This window comes from Numenius arquata, chromosome 15 (genome assembly GCF_964106895.1).
Source record: "Numenius arquata chromosome 15, bNumArq3.hap1.1, whole genome shotgun sequence".
NCBI lineage: Eukaryota > Metazoa > Chordata > Aves > Charadriiformes > Scolopacidae > Numenius > Numenius arquata.
In genome coordinates this window covers 17572703-17589953 of record NC_133590.1, presented here as the reverse complement: position 1 = coordinate 17589953, position 17251 = coordinate 17572703, and the positions used below count along the sequence as shown (strand labels likewise).

The 17251-nt window shown below is 42.5% G+C and overlaps 2 protein-coding genes across 4 annotated transcripts in view; one reads left to right on the top strand and one right to left on the bottom strand.

Moving 5' to 3' along the window:
• Nucleotides 1-1996: 1996 nt before the first annotated feature.
• TCTN3 (tectonic family member 3) lies at nucleotides 1997-14839 on the bottom strand. Of its 3 annotated transcripts, none has more exons than XM_074158979.1 (13): nucleotides 14792-14839; nucleotides 13776-13894; nucleotides 11704-11834; nucleotides 11318-11380; nucleotides 11083-11201; nucleotides 9981-10016; nucleotides 9517-9591; nucleotides 9296-9421; nucleotides 8192-8287; nucleotides 7880-7977; nucleotides 7103-7268; nucleotides 6228-6365; nucleotides 1997-2913 (listed from the first exon to the last, which is right to left on the bottom strand). In XM_074158979.1, exons 6-13 carry the CDS (start codon nucleotides 9984-9986, stop codon nucleotides 2692-2694), a joined length of 927 nt encoding a protein of 308 aa, XP_074015080.1. In that variant the 5' UTR covers nucleotides 9987-10016; nucleotides 11083-11201; nucleotides 11318-11380; nucleotides 11704-11834; nucleotides 13776-13894; nucleotides 14792-14839; the 3' UTR covers nucleotides 1997-2691. The 3 variants fall into 3 exon arrangements, with proteins under 3 accessions (XP_074015080.1, XP_074015079.1, XP_074015081.1); XM_074158978.1 differs by having other exon boundaries at nucleotides 11272-11380; nucleotides 14792-14835; XM_074158980.1 differs by lacking the exons at nucleotides 11704-11834; nucleotides 14792-14839 and having other exon boundaries at nucleotides 11272-11380; nucleotides 13776-13805.
• A 1098-nt stretch (nucleotides 14840-15937) lies between these two features.
• CFAP46 (cilia and flagella associated protein 46) overlaps nucleotides 15938-17251 on the top strand; it is a 71915-nt gene continuing 70601 nt past the window's right edge. The window contains exons 1-2 of the mRNA XM_074159214.1: nucleotides 15938-15986; nucleotides 16513-16637. Of these exons, the coding sequence (XP_074015315.1) occupies nucleotides 15938-15986; nucleotides 16513-16637 (174 nt within the window). The remainder of the gene's footprint in view (nucleotides 15987-16512; nucleotides 16638-17251) is intronic.

The window sequence follows — 17251 nt, the reverse complement described above, 5'->3', positions numbered from 1 at the left end:
AAGATGTCATCTTTAGCTTTTTCTTTGCATTTTGTATATATTCTTACATTATAGAAGGGGAGAATTATTTCAGAAATTCACATTTTTGCTATTTCTCTTTGCTGGGGGGAAGGAATCGATGAAAAGCAAGAAGTGGCACCCCAAAGTGGTGCTCACTCAGTGGGAATAAAAAAGTCAATGCTGTTCACTTCCAGGACAACAACTGGCCAACCCCACAGAGAGATCTTAAGTAAGAGTTGGGTGGGCAGCCCAATTCACATTGCTACTAACAGTGCACTTTATTAAACTTTTTGTAACTCCTACCTTGTCATCCAAAATTGCATCTGTCATTCAGACAGTGTAAAAACAGACTTACTGCCTCAAAATGGGACACATTGAAAAGATGGTTCCAGGTGGAATGCTGGCAGCAGAGAAATGATACAGCCTTTGACATGGAGTATAAACACCCCATTCTGGGTATCTGACAGAAATCTGCCTTGTGTGTGATGTCATACTGTCGCCTGGTATTCAATTGCAACAGAGGCCATTTAAGTTCAGACAGTAGGGAAAAACAACATGACAAAGTAGACACTGAAATAAAGCGTCACAAGAATCTCATTCCTCCAGCTGTCTCCTGCAATGAGGAAATGTCAGGAGCCAAACATGCTAGAAAATATGACACATTGGAGGGTAGGGATATGACAGAGAATTACAGTAGTAAGGCGATGCATTCCTACAGCATTTCCATGCAGCTCATAGAATAAAAACAGTCTTTGTAGTCACCTAATTGAATTATCTCAATAATGCGGAAAACAGAGATGCCAGCTCCTTCTTGTTCAGGCTGTATCCTGACACACTTGGCAGCGTGACATCTGGCAAGTTTCTCCAACTAGCCATTTGTTCAATTCAGTTACTATCACCTCTAAATTAATTTCCTGGATTCCACAAACTAGGAACATGAGAGAATCTGTGCCACACACTACAGCTGTGTTTTGCTAAAAGCCTTACAAAGATATTACAGGCACAGCTGAGAAGCCACATCTATCTAAAACCACAGCTTGTTGCTCTACTGGCACCACCAGCCGTAGGTAGTGCTGGAACGCGCACGTGGCTTTCAAGTGCTTTCAATGGAAGCAGCAGATACTTGCACGGAATTCTTTCCAAGCTTATAAACCATCCAAACAATCAGAAAGTTAAATCACGGAATCACAGAATTGTCAGAGTTGGAAGGGACCTTTAGAGATCCTCTAGTCCAACTCCCCTGCTAAAGCAGGATTGCCCAGAGCACATCACTCAGGACAAGTAAGTGAAGTTACTCCATAACCTGCATGTTTTAGATGGGTCGTGGGTTTGGTTTATTCAGGTTATCTCCTTTGATACCCTAATTACAAGATTTTCAGTTTATTTTTGCACTCTTCTGTTTAAGTTTGTAATGAGGAAGAGCAATAAAGTTGCTATATACAGTATTCATACAAAAGCAGCACATACATTAAAGGTAGGCCAGATTTCTCCGGTTTTCTTGCCCATTATTGATTCTACTGGAGTACTTGACATTAATGGGGCAGATTTTTCCATCATCATCATAATTTAAGATAATAATAAATAAATAATAAAGCCTTGGCTAAAAGAAATAGGCTGTCATCCAACAACTTCATGGAATGATTGAGCAGATTTCCTTAGCCCGCGTGATGCACTGGGGCAGGCTACCTAATCAGAAGATCACCTCCAACTTCAAATACTAAGCTTAAATCCCGGTCCCAGAGACTGAACCAGAGGTAAGGTACTGCAGTAAGCTTCAGTCTTATAATAGATCTACAAGTTCTTCCTAAAATATTTTTTTTTTCTTTAGGACTGTTCACAACTCTCTTTTATGCGCTGCCTAGAATTTCAGTGGCTATCGTTATCAGTCCAGTTCCTATCTGGAGCCAAAAGAGAATGTTTCTTTTCTAGGAAAAAACGTATTTGGGCCTGTTCCTTCAAGAAAGAAAAAAAAAAAAGATCAAGAAGGAGGCTGTCTTGAGAAACAACTACAATTCAATTATATTTCCGAGGACGGGACATTCACATTACTTTGCTTTGTGTAACACTTGCTAATGTAAACAGCTATTAAAACACATTTCAATTGATTATCAGTATTTGAAAAGGCATAGAAAAATCAGAGTCAAAAACTGTCACAGAGCCATGGTTGTCATGTAACAAGGACATGTTAAAGGTGACTGGCAAACATGTCTACTCATAAAATAATAATTTAGGTCGCTCGGAAGGCTCCTGTATTTCAAATGTTCAGTTAGTTCCATGTAGAAAAATCAGGTGCTTCTCCAACAGGAAGATGACTGAATGCAGCTCCAAAATGCTTGGATTGAATTTTGCTCCTCCATAGTCCTTGGTTTAGAAAGCATTCTTGGTTTCTGGGAACATGGAATGTTCATTTTAACATCCTCCTCCTTGTTCCTCATTAATGCAGTGACTCTTGAGCCACCTCTCAAGTGTTTTACTGCAGCAAGGTTCACAGATGGTGCATACAGAGAATAGGGGCATTAAAGGACACAGGACAGAAGCTATGTCACGTGGCTTAATCCCAGAACAAAAGGCACGTAGATATCACAGGCACAGTATGGGAACCTGAGGAGAAAAGTCTATGATTTAGATCATATTCTGAATGTATCAATTCACCTGCTGAACTTTAAGTACAGGCCCTGTCTATAGGACTTTTCAAAAGCAGAGAATACTAGAGATTATTAGAATTAACAAGAGATAGCCAGCGAGATCATCTCTATAACTTCTTTCCAAATTCAGTGCCACCTTGAATGGGAAAAAAATGTCAAATGGGAGTTTCCAGTGCATTTGGGGCTGGCCTCGTGGAGGTTCTGGCCATTCCGTCATGTCAGCGAAGGTGACGCCAGTTGTCAAAGGTACCGTGCTTGTGCTGGGGAACTGTAATGAGAAGGAAAGCACAAATAGTTCAGCAAGCTTAACACAAAAGATAATCTCTACTTCATTTGCTAGTGGAGACACGCTGTAGGTGACTGGCAAACAAGAGGTCTTTAGACAGTAGGAGTAAAGTGTTCCAGATATATTTTTTAATGGAGTAACTTCTCTTTCCCCAAATTAATACCTAGCAGGTAAATCAAGGGCAGAGGTCTCAGGAAAGATCGGTAGCTACTGTGCATTGTACGTTACAGATCTCCAGAATGGAAGCAGTGACTCAAGCTCTGCTAGAGTAAGCCTTCTATTCAGAGAAGAGACATAAGAGCTAGTTGGTAATGGGAACAGAAGCAAAGCTAGCTTTGTTTTTTATAAAATTATATATTTTATGTAAGATAAAATTACCTGGCCCTTTGAACAGGTGACGGCTGCCAGAAACAGAGAGCACTGCTAAAAAAGTTGAGCCTTTCAATAAAATGCCAGTAAAGCAGGGAGCCAACACAACAATGAATTTATTTCTCACGGTTTAGGATATTGTTTCAGAAAGGAGACAGATTGGGAGGTCAGTTGGTAAAGATAGAACAGGGGACTGAACGTCTAAGGCCTCAGTTCCTTTCTGTTTCAACAGAATGCTGTAAGATAACTAACGCACTCACTCCTTGAGCTGCATGGAGTTTTGTGGGCTGATTTAAGAGCATTGCTGCCAGAAGAAAAACCTCACTCCCTGTCCTGGCTCCGCATGCTAACCTGAAGAGAGGGAACCTACTGGCAGCATACCTCTGTACTTGCACTGGTTTAAGCCAATCTGAGAAATCACCACTTCATTCGCTTCCCTGAAAACAATCTGGAAGGTTCATGCGAAGTTGTACAGGAAGCATTCAAAAAGCTCCAAGACAGAATTCAAATACTGAGACTCCTGGTGAGGAACTTTTGTGGTACCTCTTGAGGTGAATTTAAAATACTTTTGTACTTAAATATAAAAGAAAAATGTAATGAGCAATGCATCGGGCAAAGTCCTACCCCCATATATGGTTCTACATGGAGTAGGTTCTACATGGTTCTGCATCGTGAGCAGATGCCTTATATACACCTGCACCAGCACCAATCCCAAAAGCCTCAGCATGGGGCACCTCGGCTAGCACTGGTTCTGTCCTCCAGCCCAGCTCTGCTGCCCAAAGGTGGCCCCTGAGCTCCAGGACTGCTATAAGACAATGCTGAGGAGGAGCCTGTCCCTGGCATTCCTGCTCCCAGCCAGCCAGTTAACCTCTTCTTGCAGCTGGGCCCTCTTGCCCCCCATGCCAGATCATTCCTCAGTCACAAATCACCACTGCTGAGCAGTTACAAGTAGAATTTCCCCTTCACTCCTGATGGATATAAGTTCTGCTACCAATGAGTAAACACAAAGTAGGCAAAATTGCCTTAGTCAACAAGCCGCCTCAAAATGATTCTAGCTTTGTGTCTGGACCTTCAAAGTCTGCCTTAAAATCAGAGAGCTTAGAGGAGAAAAAAACCGATACACAACAGCTGCGTGAAGGCAGCCACGAGCACCTTCCTGCATGCTCCTGTACAGCTCTGCGTCATTTAAGACTGTCTTGTCTTTTCAGGAAATCCAAATACAACTGTGACCAGATATTGTGGATGGGTGTAGAAAATGGGATGTCTTTCCTGGGTTCTGTATTTTGTGGTCTGTCACTCTCCAGTGACACTGTGTCTAAAGGAAAAAGGTTTTCTCTAAAGAATCTACAGATTCTCAGATAGAGAATCTGTAGGCTAAAACTAGGAAGTGACATAATTTAAAAGTAAAGCAATATATTGTAGGCACTGGTGATCTCACTTGTATGCTTACAAATGGCTGCAATTCTTAGCTGCTGGGTACGGTACCAGCCGGTACCTTTGCCAAAATGTCTTTGCTAGCAGCCTTAATTTGTGGATGGCCGCTGATGCAGTCGGTACTATTTTAATGGTGTGATTTTTCTTGCTGCCAGAAATTTGCTTTCTTATCATTTGCTTTGCAATATACCTATACAGCTCTAAAGTAATCAGCATCAGTTGCTCAAGCAGACGATACCTGAATCTCATAGCTCCTGACTGGCTCATCCTTACTGAGGGATACGCGCCCTGTGCTTTTTCTAGGAATGCAAGTCTCCCTCCTCAGACAGAAGTTTTGTTAGTGCAGCCACATAACAGCTCAAATTTAGAAAATATCTTTGTGGGGCTGGGGTATCTGTTTGCCTCAGGGAAATGTGTTTTACAAAGTGAACATTTTCCTATCATGTTCTTTTCCTGTATGTTGCAAGAAGGGAGGCCGAAGAGGTACCATGAGACACATCCAAACAAGCAATGTAAAATGTCATTTAGTCTTAACTCTGAAGTTCAAAGAGTAACAACAGATTGGACAGACACTTGCCGTGTCATTCTCACTGCCATGAGAACACCATGGGCAGACACCAGCTGCTCCCCCTAAAGCCCTTGCAGAGAAGTATAAGCCTTGAAATACATGTGCTGCCCGAAAGGCTTTTTGAGGTCAGGAATCCAGCCTTGCACTAAAACGGGATCCACTGACAGACACTTTGAAAAGACTGTTCTCCTTTCTGGACCTGTTAGCTCCATCTTCCTGATGACATCATAGAACAGTTTGGGTTGGAAGAGACCTTTAAAGGTCATCTAGTCCAAGCGCCCTGCAATAAGCTGGGACATCTTCAACTAGATCAGGTTGCTCAGAACTCTGTCAAACCTGACCTGGAATGTTTCCATCATGTAATCTCTTAGAAACCTGCTTTCTGGCTTAGAACCTTTCCCCCTAATTCTTCACATCTGCTGCCATCAGCATTAGCCTCTTCCTCAGCTACTTATTGGTAATTTCAGAACACCTAGAGAAATAGAAGTATCTTCTTGCACATATTATCAGCATGCTGTGGAGTCTATGCAATATAAGTCAACTCGAATTCCGTCCATATCATGGCTTTAAGAGACAACTAGATAAACATGTAGTTATTAAATGTTTGTAATTACAACTTTATACTGAGCATAATTAAAAGTTTAAAGTTTGAGTCCTTAAGTGGCAGAAGGTCGTTTGGGGTTGGAAAGATGGTACCTTTTCCAGTTGTACAACTGATTGAGGACAGCACTGATAAGACTTTAAAACCACCTTCCTCTATGGAGCTGTTAAATAGGAACTCTTGCCATTGCAGCCAGACCACTGCTAAAGTCCAGTAAATCTCAGCTCAGTAATATCAAAGCCATTTGATTCCTTGGTTCTTAAATGACCTATGAATCCCACCTAATTATCTCTGTGTGTGAGGGAGGGGTTTTAAATTCCATACCTTCAGGGGGCGACACTGATAAAAGTACCGTGCACCCAGGATTTGAGCTTGTGGGTTGGACAGGAGGCCCACCTTAGTCCACAATATCTGTATCTCCAGGGTCACAGGAACCATGCAACAGGAAGTGCAATTCACAGCCTGAAAATAAATATACAGCAAACAATATAGCATTTTAAAGGTGAAAAAGGACCATTATGGTCAAATTCTATTATTTTGGATAGCAATGGTCACAGAACAGGAATCAGTCACTTCAACGCTAACCCCATAACTTCTGGTCAGGTCAACCACACAATTTAGAGCTATATCCATCTCATTGTCATCTTCTTTCCAAATAGAATTTGTCTCAGCTCTACAACTTAGATTTTGTATTCTATTAAGCCATCTCCTGACAGATTAATAATTATTAAAATAGAAATTCCCTCCTCCATAACTACTTGGATTGCAAACTTTTACCCTTTTTAGGTAATACATAAATATCCCTTGAAACTGAGAAATCAGAAAGGATGATAATAATAAAAGCATCAAATTAATAGGACATAACCAGGTAGTATTAGTTCTAGAAGGCTATCAGAAGCCTAGGTAATGCAACGCTGGATTCAGTATTAAACTCTTTTTCCCCATTTAAATAGCAGGAACAGGATTAAAGAGATATTAAATCTCTCCGTTTTTCAGGTTTTTTTTAGTAAGTATCCTAATAATATAAATGACTGCTTACAGGCATTAAGACTCCTGACAGTCAGTGGATCATCACACAAAGAAAGTAAGCCCAGATGAACAGGCTGGTTCTTTTTTTCCTCATGCCCACGCTTCTCCAAGGCAATACAAAGACATGAAAAGAAAAATATTCACAGCTGGTCTTTTTGCATCCGTATTACCTGCACACTGCAGTCCTGAATGAGAATGGCTGTCCAGTCTTCTGCCTGGGTTGAATGAGCACTGCCAGTTACAGCAAGGTCCTCTGCTCTGTTCATCCCCTGCAAAGCCCTATATAACTTCTGCTGGATGTAACTACAGTTACTATCTTCCAGTATTGGGGACAGGCTAGAAACGAGAAAATAACAGCTTTGACAAAGTGATTTCCAGGACAGAAAAAAAACACTATCAACATCCTTCCTTCATAACGAGTATTTCTTCCACTCTTGTAATGAGTCAACAGAATCACTATGGAAGTATTGGTATTAAATGGATGCAGTTTCAATCCTCTCTACAATGAGAAGGGAGAAGAAGAACATGGGCAGGGTATTGCATGGTAAGGAAAACTGACAGCTCTTTAGCCCTCTTTCACGTCAGTGGTCATATACCTGCCCTGCCACCAACAAAAGAATGACCCAAATCATCAAAACAATCACCTTTTAAGGTTCCATTATAATTCACTCATCAAATACAAACTTTACTCTTGCCCAAGACATGTTGCCAGACTACAGCCTCAAAACGTCCCACAAGACCTTCACAATGTGCAGTTTGTTGTAAAGGTCCACTGTCTCTGATATTTAAGTCATCTCAGGAGCATATGAAAGATCTGCAGAGATTCATTGGTGACCTCAGGGAAGGACCTGGCTCCACAGCAGTGCATCAGAGATTTTGGAAAAACGTGCTAAGTGAGTCCACACCTTCCATATGTGTCAGGAAGAGTGATTGCAGTGTGTTGTTACCTGAGCTTGCAGCTTGTCCTCATATTTCTTCCAAATTGTACTGTGTGTCTGAGGAACTGTGAGCAACTTCCATCACCTTCACTCTGTAAAATGTTCATCTAATAGACTGTGTGTCAAGAAGCCAAACAAAAGCATGAACAGACAATACAGGATACCCAACTTGTGTTTAACAATGCTCTCACCCCGCATTTCTCCTTTTCCTTATCACAGGACTACAATTCAGTTGTGACCAAAAAGCCTGCTGATGGCTGCAGAGTACCAGAAGTCAATAAACCCAGTGACGAATAAAACCTGAGAGCAGAAAAAGGATACATGCTGCATGGCACCACTGTTTGCAATCAGCAGTGGTGCTCCAGTGATATAGCCGGGGTTTCCACTTCTGGGCAACGTATGAGAAAGAGTCCTGGTCTACAAAGAGAAGACAGAAAGGAAGAGAAAAACATTAGCACCAATAAGATCCATTCATCTCAGAAGATCAAATTCACATTCTCAAAAATGTAAATGTAACCCATTTTTTGAATGACTGAATATTATGCAGTACTAAAACCTCAGTTATTCATTTCCAAATCCTCTTTCTTACCCAGCAAGTTCATCTGCAGGACAGGAGGTAAAAAATTAAATGTCAGTACCCTGAAATGTAGATACTACCAGAACAGTTCTTGAGACAACACATTCCTATTGCTCAGCATTTGTCTCTAAGGAAGTTAACATATCACTCTGGGCAATTCTACGGATGATCTGCAGAACTAACTCTGCCTTGACCCCAATTCCAAGAGGTAGATTCCACTTCTAAACTGTTTTATGCGGAGAGCCTCTGGGGATAGCTTCAGCAAGGCTGCACTGCACACTTATCAACCCCTGAGGTCACCACTTACCCACTTTACATTGCCTCGATGGGACAAGGTTTTACGAACTTCAACACGTTAGTACTTCCCAGATTTCCACCCCCTCCATAGCAGCTCTTTTTCCTGCTGCATGGGCAAAGTTAAAATAAGTACCTGGAATAAATTTAGCAGCTTTGTTCACAAACAGTGAACACCTCAGATACAGCACCAGCTCCAACCCGTCCTTCACAGAACCTTGCTGGTGACCCTGATCTCATCCTCTCTCCTTCTTCCCCCACCAAAAAAAACCCAAACCAAATCAAAACAGCAGCAAATAGTCACATAAAAATAATGAACCCTTTCAAACTTGTGCAGACTACATGCTTGCACTGAGCCTCAATTTTTCTACTAACACAGTCTACTTGAGCCCAGAGCAGTGTCCCCTCCTTCGACCATCAGCTGTGTCCCAGGGTTCTGGCACTACCAAACCACAGTGACGATGCTCTAATTTTTTCACATCTCATCTGTGCAAATCTGGTCACAAACGAGACTACAAACTCAGCAAAAGCCTAGAGAGGATGGGGGCACTGACCCAGAAGTGCAAAGTGAAGTGCTGCTGCAGAGAGGATCCTGAGTTCCCAGAGACGTTGCTCACTTTGAATCGGACAGAAACACTCTGAATCCCACGTGTGCCACTGAATTCTATCTCATAGATCACCTGAAAGCCCAATTCAGAGAAGAGTCAGAGTCAGGTAATAGGGCAACGACTTTAAGCTAGTGCTGAGCTGCCCAAAGGAAAGAAGGTTCAGGTACCTCGGAAACAACGTTGATACATGTGTTGTGTTCCATGTGGGGAGCTCCAGGTGGTGCAACTGCACTGACCTTCACCTGGAGACAGTAAGTACATTAACAATTAGCAATTCTTTAAAAGTAGTGTGCCTTTCTTACTCTTTTCCACTGCTTTTTCATCCAGGTCAGTTTACCTTCCTGCTGTAGCTGTGATCTGTGGACACATCATCCTGCTCCAGATGCCAATTTTTTTCTAAAAGAACAAGCTACCTCCCTGACTGCAGCCCTGTTCATTTAAAAGTACATCTTCCCTTAAATCCCTATTTATTTTTTCTATGTCACACTTGTCAAAAAAAAAATCTTGTCTCAGACACAGAACATTCCCATTCCCCCAAGTTCCAAACCCATAGGTATTACTATGAATGCCTAAGATTCCAGATATTTTATTTCAGAAGCAGATATTATTTTCATTGACAATAGAGACTGACCTGCATGGACTGCACAATGGTGTCATTGATTGGGACCTGGGGAAAACAAACAAACCAACATACAACACCAAAACCCCAACTGATTTTCTGGGTTTACAAGTACCTAAAGTCATGAAATCATCACATTTGTTTATTCCAGATATGTAAAACTTGTAATCAATTTTTGATCTAGAAATCACAGCCATAATCCACAGAAGGCATTTTTAGAATATCAGACAACAAACTTCATTCTTGGCTTTGCTAATGACTTGCAGGATGCAGATCCTTTAAACTATCAGCATCTTTGATCCATTCCTGGAGCTCTGCCTTTGGGAATCAAGTAATTACTTCAGCTTCCATTTAAGGAAAAATTATGTTTTGGCCACAGTGACAACAAACGCCCTGAAAACACAAGTTAAATTTAATCAATAGAAAATTCCCTATTACAGTTATGTAGATTTAAATTTCCAATATAAGGGTAAACTGAGTCATCAGCCTTAATAAGGTGTTAATATTTACACTGCTGTTTTATCTTGGAACACCAGAGAAACTCTAGAAGGCAAGAGGAGATATTTTCACATTAACGTTCAGCAAGACCAGCATAATGAACCCAGAATGATAAATCGGTCATTTTGAAATTATTGTCAAGATAAATAATGGAGAAATTGATACGGAATTCAATCTATGAATGTAAATAAAGCTAATTAGATAACTGGCACATGATTTTAGAGATAACACACTATATAAAGCAAATCCTCATTCTTTACTAAGAACATGCATCGCTTGGTTGATCAAGTTGATGGAACAGATACAAACACTTTGATAAACAGTCTGTTTAAAATGCCAGACTTCTAGTTAAACCATTAAAACTCTGAAGTATGAATGAAGTACCTGTTAAATGCATTAGGAATTTGCTAATAACTGAAATTTATTGGAAAATAGTTTCAGTTGAAGGATTATCACCGACCTTGACATTTTTAACAGGATTTCTCACAAGAAGGTCTTAACAATCGGGAGATCAGGGATAGCATACCAGATGACCTTTAGTTTTCCATTAGCTGAAGTTACAACAGAAAGTCAAGCAAATAAGATATTGAGCAAAAGGAAAAAATATGACACGCACCTTTAGCACAGTGAAGTCACGGTAGTAGGAGGCAGCATCTAGGGCAGGGTCAGTAGAGCAGCTCTTGCTCAAGTTGGCAAAAATCCGAGTACAGCTTGTGCTTTTGCTGTCCAGAAAGCCTGAGTTAAGACAGGACAACAGATAAAACAGAAGCAAACCACCCTAAGAAATTCTTCCCCCTTTACTAACCAGCAGGATTTCCATCAACGCAAAGTCCACTGGCTCCCATTTTTACCGGCTGTCTAAGCGTGCTCAGTACAGATGATGAATCAAAGTAGATTAGAATTGGATCACCAGCCTGAAAAGAAAATTTGGCGAAATCACAAAGTGACTGTGGAATACTAAGCGCAAGGTGATGACATCATCAGGGCACAGAGGCAAATTTATGCTTCCTTATGCTTCTTAATGTACACCCAGTTTTGTCTAAAGGGTTGTCCAAGCTTAAATACAAGAAAACTAATCAGAAACTTTTTACACAATAAGGAATGAAAAGAACTGAGAGATAATATGGACTATAGGTAGAAAAATAAGAATCTTTTAATCTGTTTTAATTTGATCTCATTACAGACACCTCTAGTAAAAATGTATCTGTAAACCGATTGCTATTTTCTTTCAACTCACCCGGTAAAAGGCAGAGACTGATGGCTGGACTTGTGACGGTGCTAAGAAAGAGCGTCTGCCATATTTCTCTAAGAACTTCAAAAAATGAGATTCTTTGATGTCCTGTGGCTGTCGGAAATAGTTCAGCTTTGCTAAAGGTTGAAAAGAGGAAAAAAAAAATCTGCCAATATAAAATTACTAGAAAAGACAGATCGAAGTAAATACTGTGCAAGTATTTTTAAAAGGAACAACTTCAGTAATTATAAGCTAGACAGTGCCTTATATGAGTTAATCCATAGAAACACTGCTAACAGGCTAATATGAACTATGAACAGGATGATATCATGAGTAGCTTATACTGTTTCATGGGAAACAGGTGTTAATACACAAACGTGACTATCCAAAAAGCATGAAAACCGCTGAAAAAAAACTATCTTAATATGTGTTCAAAGTTCTGTAAGATGCCCAAATTAGACAAACGTGACATTTTAATGACAAAACACTACCAATATGTGAGTTCACTAAAAGCAATATGAAATAGGATTTGCTCTCTACGACTCCCTGAAAGGAGGTTGCGGCGAGGGGGAAGTTGGTCTCTTCTGACTAACAAGTGATAGGTCAAGAGAAAACTTGTGCATCACAATCTCTTTGTTCCTGGCCACGATAATTCATTAGGTTCAGAGCCTGCTCCCAACTTGGCATTTCCAGGAGGCCCTCTGGAGCTGGCTTGATTATGTTTCTGGCAGTGGTAGCTCATGTCACCATTCATCCCGGGAAGCCTTCCACAATCAGTTGATGAGAGCGTATGTATTTCTGTATTTCCTTGGGGAAGGCCAACAGGGAGAAGGCCGTTTCTACCAGAAAACTTTATCATCCTTCCGGTGATCCTAAATAAAGTCTTTCCCAGATGTTCTTGCAACAAGAAGCACAGAAAAGGAAAAGGCCATGTGAGCAGTGAATTCTGTCGTTCCGTGGTGTGCTACACCTAAGGCACATGTCCAGGGCTTGTTCATTGGGCCTAATCACATGCTAGATACGGGGCCCAAATATTAAACGGCCAGAAAAATCTGGTACCATCAATCTGGACACAGGTGATTCTTCTTTGGGATGAGATTACAAATTCAGAATCTTTCTAATCCTATTTTTATGATACTATGGGTGGTGTGGGAAAAGGATAGAATTTAGCTACTTCCAAGTTACAGGCTGGAATACCCAGAAGCCTGATGGCACTTTCAGTTGTGGCCCCACTGAAATTCATCTTTACTCTGAGACTTACTGAAAATTGCAATGGGTGAAGTTCTAGCACTACTACTTATCATACTATGTACTGTCAGGCTCTGACTGTTTCTTTCCTCTTCCCTGTATGCAAAACATTCAGGCAAGATCTGTGAAGAGATGAAAGTAGGACTAGGTAATAGGAAGTTAACCCTGTTTTGACTAGTTGTTGGATCAGTTAACCCCCTGAGCCTCCCCCAATCTAAAATGTTCTATGATTCAGGTCAGACATAGATGGGACTGTGGGTCAAAACTCCCAGGCCAAAGACTCAAAAGAGAAAATTTTGTGTTCAAATGTGAGGCCCTCATGAATTGCGATGAATGCCAGAGCTGGACATAAAATGAAGTGCAATGTGGAAAGCAGAAAGAGAATAAAGTGTTAATGGCATACCCAATGAGGGTATATGATTACTAGAGAAAAATCATTGCCAGCAGAGAAGAAAGTTTGAAAACAAGCATATGAAATAAAGATCCAAGATATGACAAGAAATCACTTTCTGAAAAGGATAATAGTGGTATATTTCAAACACCAACCCTTATTTGCTGCTCTAAGTGTAGCAAACTAAGTGATGAAACTCAGATACGGAAGCAATTGATAAAGGCTGATTTGTGTTTAGCCAGACCCAACCCTTAAACTGAGTGCAATGATCTTTTTTTTTGTTTGTCTTTGGCGATGGGACTCTGATTCACTATAGTCTCTCTGGAGCTGTAACAGCCGAACAATTAGTAACAATTGTAACATGCAAGTTTAAAAAAACAAAGATTCCCTGAGCAGAGGCAATCTACAAATGAAATGTGTGGAAAGAAAAGTTACTCACAGTCATCCAGCTGCACACAGAAGAGATCGTGCCCACCAGGGACAGCAATGGTATCAGTGGGGTACGGGGTGTTACTCCTGAACACCAGCGACTGTTCCACGCACACTCGGCTCACAGACCTGCAAAGACAAGCGCCAGTACCCCCAGTAAAACATTAAAGAGGCTATTCTTGCATAATTTCATATTTGACATTACTAAATGCCAACAACAGAACACTGCACTACTTTTCATCAGCTTACATGAGTTATTGTACAATTTGCATTGATAATCGACTACAGAAAGCCTCTCTCATCGTTGCAGTAACTTTGTGGATACTTTCTATTTATATAGAAATCATGCTGAAATTCCCTGGAACACAAACGGTGAAGAAATCCAGTGTTTGTGTATTGCGGCTCCTCCCGGTCCCCCTCACGCTGCAGCCTGCAGACAGGCAGATTGTACTCTCCAAACAGCTGAAGCCGCCGTCCCCCTCACAGCCCCCCGCAGCGCGTGACCGCTTCGCTGTCCTCCATCGCACATTACAGTCCCTTTTTCCCCGAGATACGACTCCCTGGTTCCGCCGCCAACAGCCTCCCCACAGCCCCGCCAGGCCCCGCTCTGCCCGGGCCGCCACAGCGCTGGCCCGTCCCCCGCCCACCTGCCGCCGCCGCCGCCGCCGCCGGAGGGGGGGGAGGAGCCGGCGGTACCGGGCGGGGTACTGGGTGGGGTGCCGGGGGTGCCGGCGGTACCGGGTGCGGTACCGGGTGAAGTGCTGGGTGAGGTGCCCGCGGTACCAGGCGGGGTACCTAGCGGGGTCCCAGGGGTCCCGGCGGCCAGCCGCGGCAGCAGCAAGGCCAGCAGAAGCCCCCACGCCCCGTCCATGGCGCCACCACCGCGCTGAAGGACGCGGCCGCCGGGCAAGCGGGGAGGGGTGGGGCGCATGCGCGGGGCGGAAGGGCCTGTGCCGTGGGAGCCCGAGGGGGGGGGGCGGTTGCTGGAGCTTTGGGGGATTGCTTTCTGAAGAAATACCGCAGTACCCGGTTCTAAACGCTTATTTCGCCGCCTGCTGCCGTCGCTGCCCGAGCAACGCCAACTGGCCAGAGCTCTAATCTGATCCAGTTACGTTGCGGAATGGTTAGAGGAAGAGGTGGAGACAAAATATGATAAGCGTTTGGGGTTTCTTTGGCGAGAAGTAATGAAGCACAAACAACAGATGCGTTGTGTTATTGGATGTTTATCCTTTGCTGTCCCCTTCTCTCCCTAAAATACTTCCTTCCACTCAGTAGATTTACTGCTGTAGTTATGCGTGCTTTCTAGGAATATATAATAAACATTTTAATCGAAATAGATTTATTTAAATTCTTAGAGAATTAAGAATGGAAATTAATATGTTAACTGTTCACGATCAATTTAAAAAGATTCATAGTGTCTATAGATAACACTACTTCCAGGTTGCCGAAATCTTTTTGCTGCCTAGAAATTGTTTCTCCCCTTTGTTGCTCTTCTTTACGCGCATTCACGGCTTTATGTTAGTTTGCAGCTTGGGGTTAAACAGAACGTATGTCTCGCCCCCGAGCCGCAGGTGGGCTGCAGGCTCGCTGGTGCGGCGGGACGGCCCCGCAGCACGGGGAGCGCAGCCCCGGGGGTCCCGGCGCGGGGCGGGAGGAGCAACGGGTGAGAAAATCTTGCAGAAAACCGTTTTTGATCTTACGCGTTAAAAAAACACGCTACAGAAAAGCCCTTTGAGAAAGACAAACTTGTAATGCATGAAATAAGATGTCTGAATCTGCAAACCAGAGCACGAAAGAGGCAAGAAGCAATTATAATTCAAAAGTTAATGCAAAAGGAGCAAACGTGGTTCACGTGAGGCCCGGACGACTCTCACTAGAGGGTATTAGGTCTCTACTAATTCTCATTACCATCTCTTTGCCCGTAGCAGAATTGGAATCGGGCACGTCAGCCGGTACCGGGGCGGGGCCGTTGGTTCCCTCCGGCGCGGGGGCTGTTGGGGGAGCGTTGCCGGGATACGCGCGCGGCTGTAACGGCCGCCGGGGCGGCGGAGAGGGAGGGCCCGGGCGGAGAAGCGGGGTCGGGACACCGTCCGCAGCCTGTCCCCTCGGTCGCTGGGGGAACGTCTCGTCGGAAAAGGCCCCCGCGTCCCCCGGGGGGCGGGCGGCTGCGGGATGGATCTGTCCGTGAGGGAGCGGCTGCGGGCTGCGCAGGGCCGCCGCGGTAAGGGGGGACCGGCGGCTGCGGGGTGCTGCCGCTCTCTGAAATAAGTACGATAAACATCGCACTTTGAACGTGAAAACTGCGTATTTGTTTCTAAATATATAGAAAATGTGTCCTTTCTCTGAGTGCTTCTCAGGTATGAAAAGAAGTAACTGCTATAGCGTTCTTAATCTAATTTTCTTCCACTCAGGTTTACTTCATATAAAAGCTTTAAGGATCGAATCTCGAATTTCTGGCAGCAGAGAGTGATGGTGACTTCAGGGAATTGTGATTCAGGCCTTCAAAGTAGCTCACTTCCTTGTGTGCTAACATCAGTGGTTTGAAATGCCAAGAAAGTCATTGATGCTTCATCTTAGAACTGTGGCTGACTTTGAATAACATTTGTTTGACATTATTTTCCTTAATTAACTTTTGTAAATGAGAAACAGGATGTTGTGTGGTTGATTTGAAATAATGCAATCATGGGTGTCAGTCCACCTTGAAGCATAAATTGTCTGTTACAAGCTTTATTCCTTTTTTATTTCAGATGTTCAGGCTTTGAAGAATGCTTATGAGTTGATTAAATCAGCCCGTCAGGGAAAGTCTGCACTTGACTCATCAGATAACTTCAGCACCGACTTATATGTTTTATGTGCTGAACAAGCATTTCAGGTTTGTAATTCAGGCAGTTTATCTGTATTGAATAAAAACATTTGTGTGACACGTTGCATTTGCAGTTGTTAAAGTTACTACTTAAAAATATTCCTAAAGTACCTGTGAAAAATATTGCACTGCTGTTTTAGGAAGGCAATTGTTTAAACATGCATTTGCAGTTAAAACTCGGCCTCTAAATTATGACTTCTTTATAATCAGTCAGCAAGCTGTGGTTTATGAAGTTTATAATTAGACCAAAATGTATAAGGTATACCACAGTAATATAAAATAGTTTGCCGTGCCTGTTTTTTCTTGTTATGGAAAGCTAACATCAGCAGTTTGGTTATGACTGAAGAAAATGTGTTTGTGAACAGTCCATACTGGGCAAAAGAAGAAAAGGTGACATTCTCATTATGAAAGATTGTTGCTAATCAATCTGACTTCTCTAAAATGTGGTATAGGTTCTTAATTTTGAAGTATTTTTTAGTTTTCAGTCAATCGGTACAAGGGATTGGATTTCAAGCAGACAGAGTTTCTAATAAAACAATTTTTTATTCCCAAGCTGCAAGCCACTCAAATTCTATCTGTTGCCTGAATATTGAGGTGCAACACTGACATCCATATAAAATCCT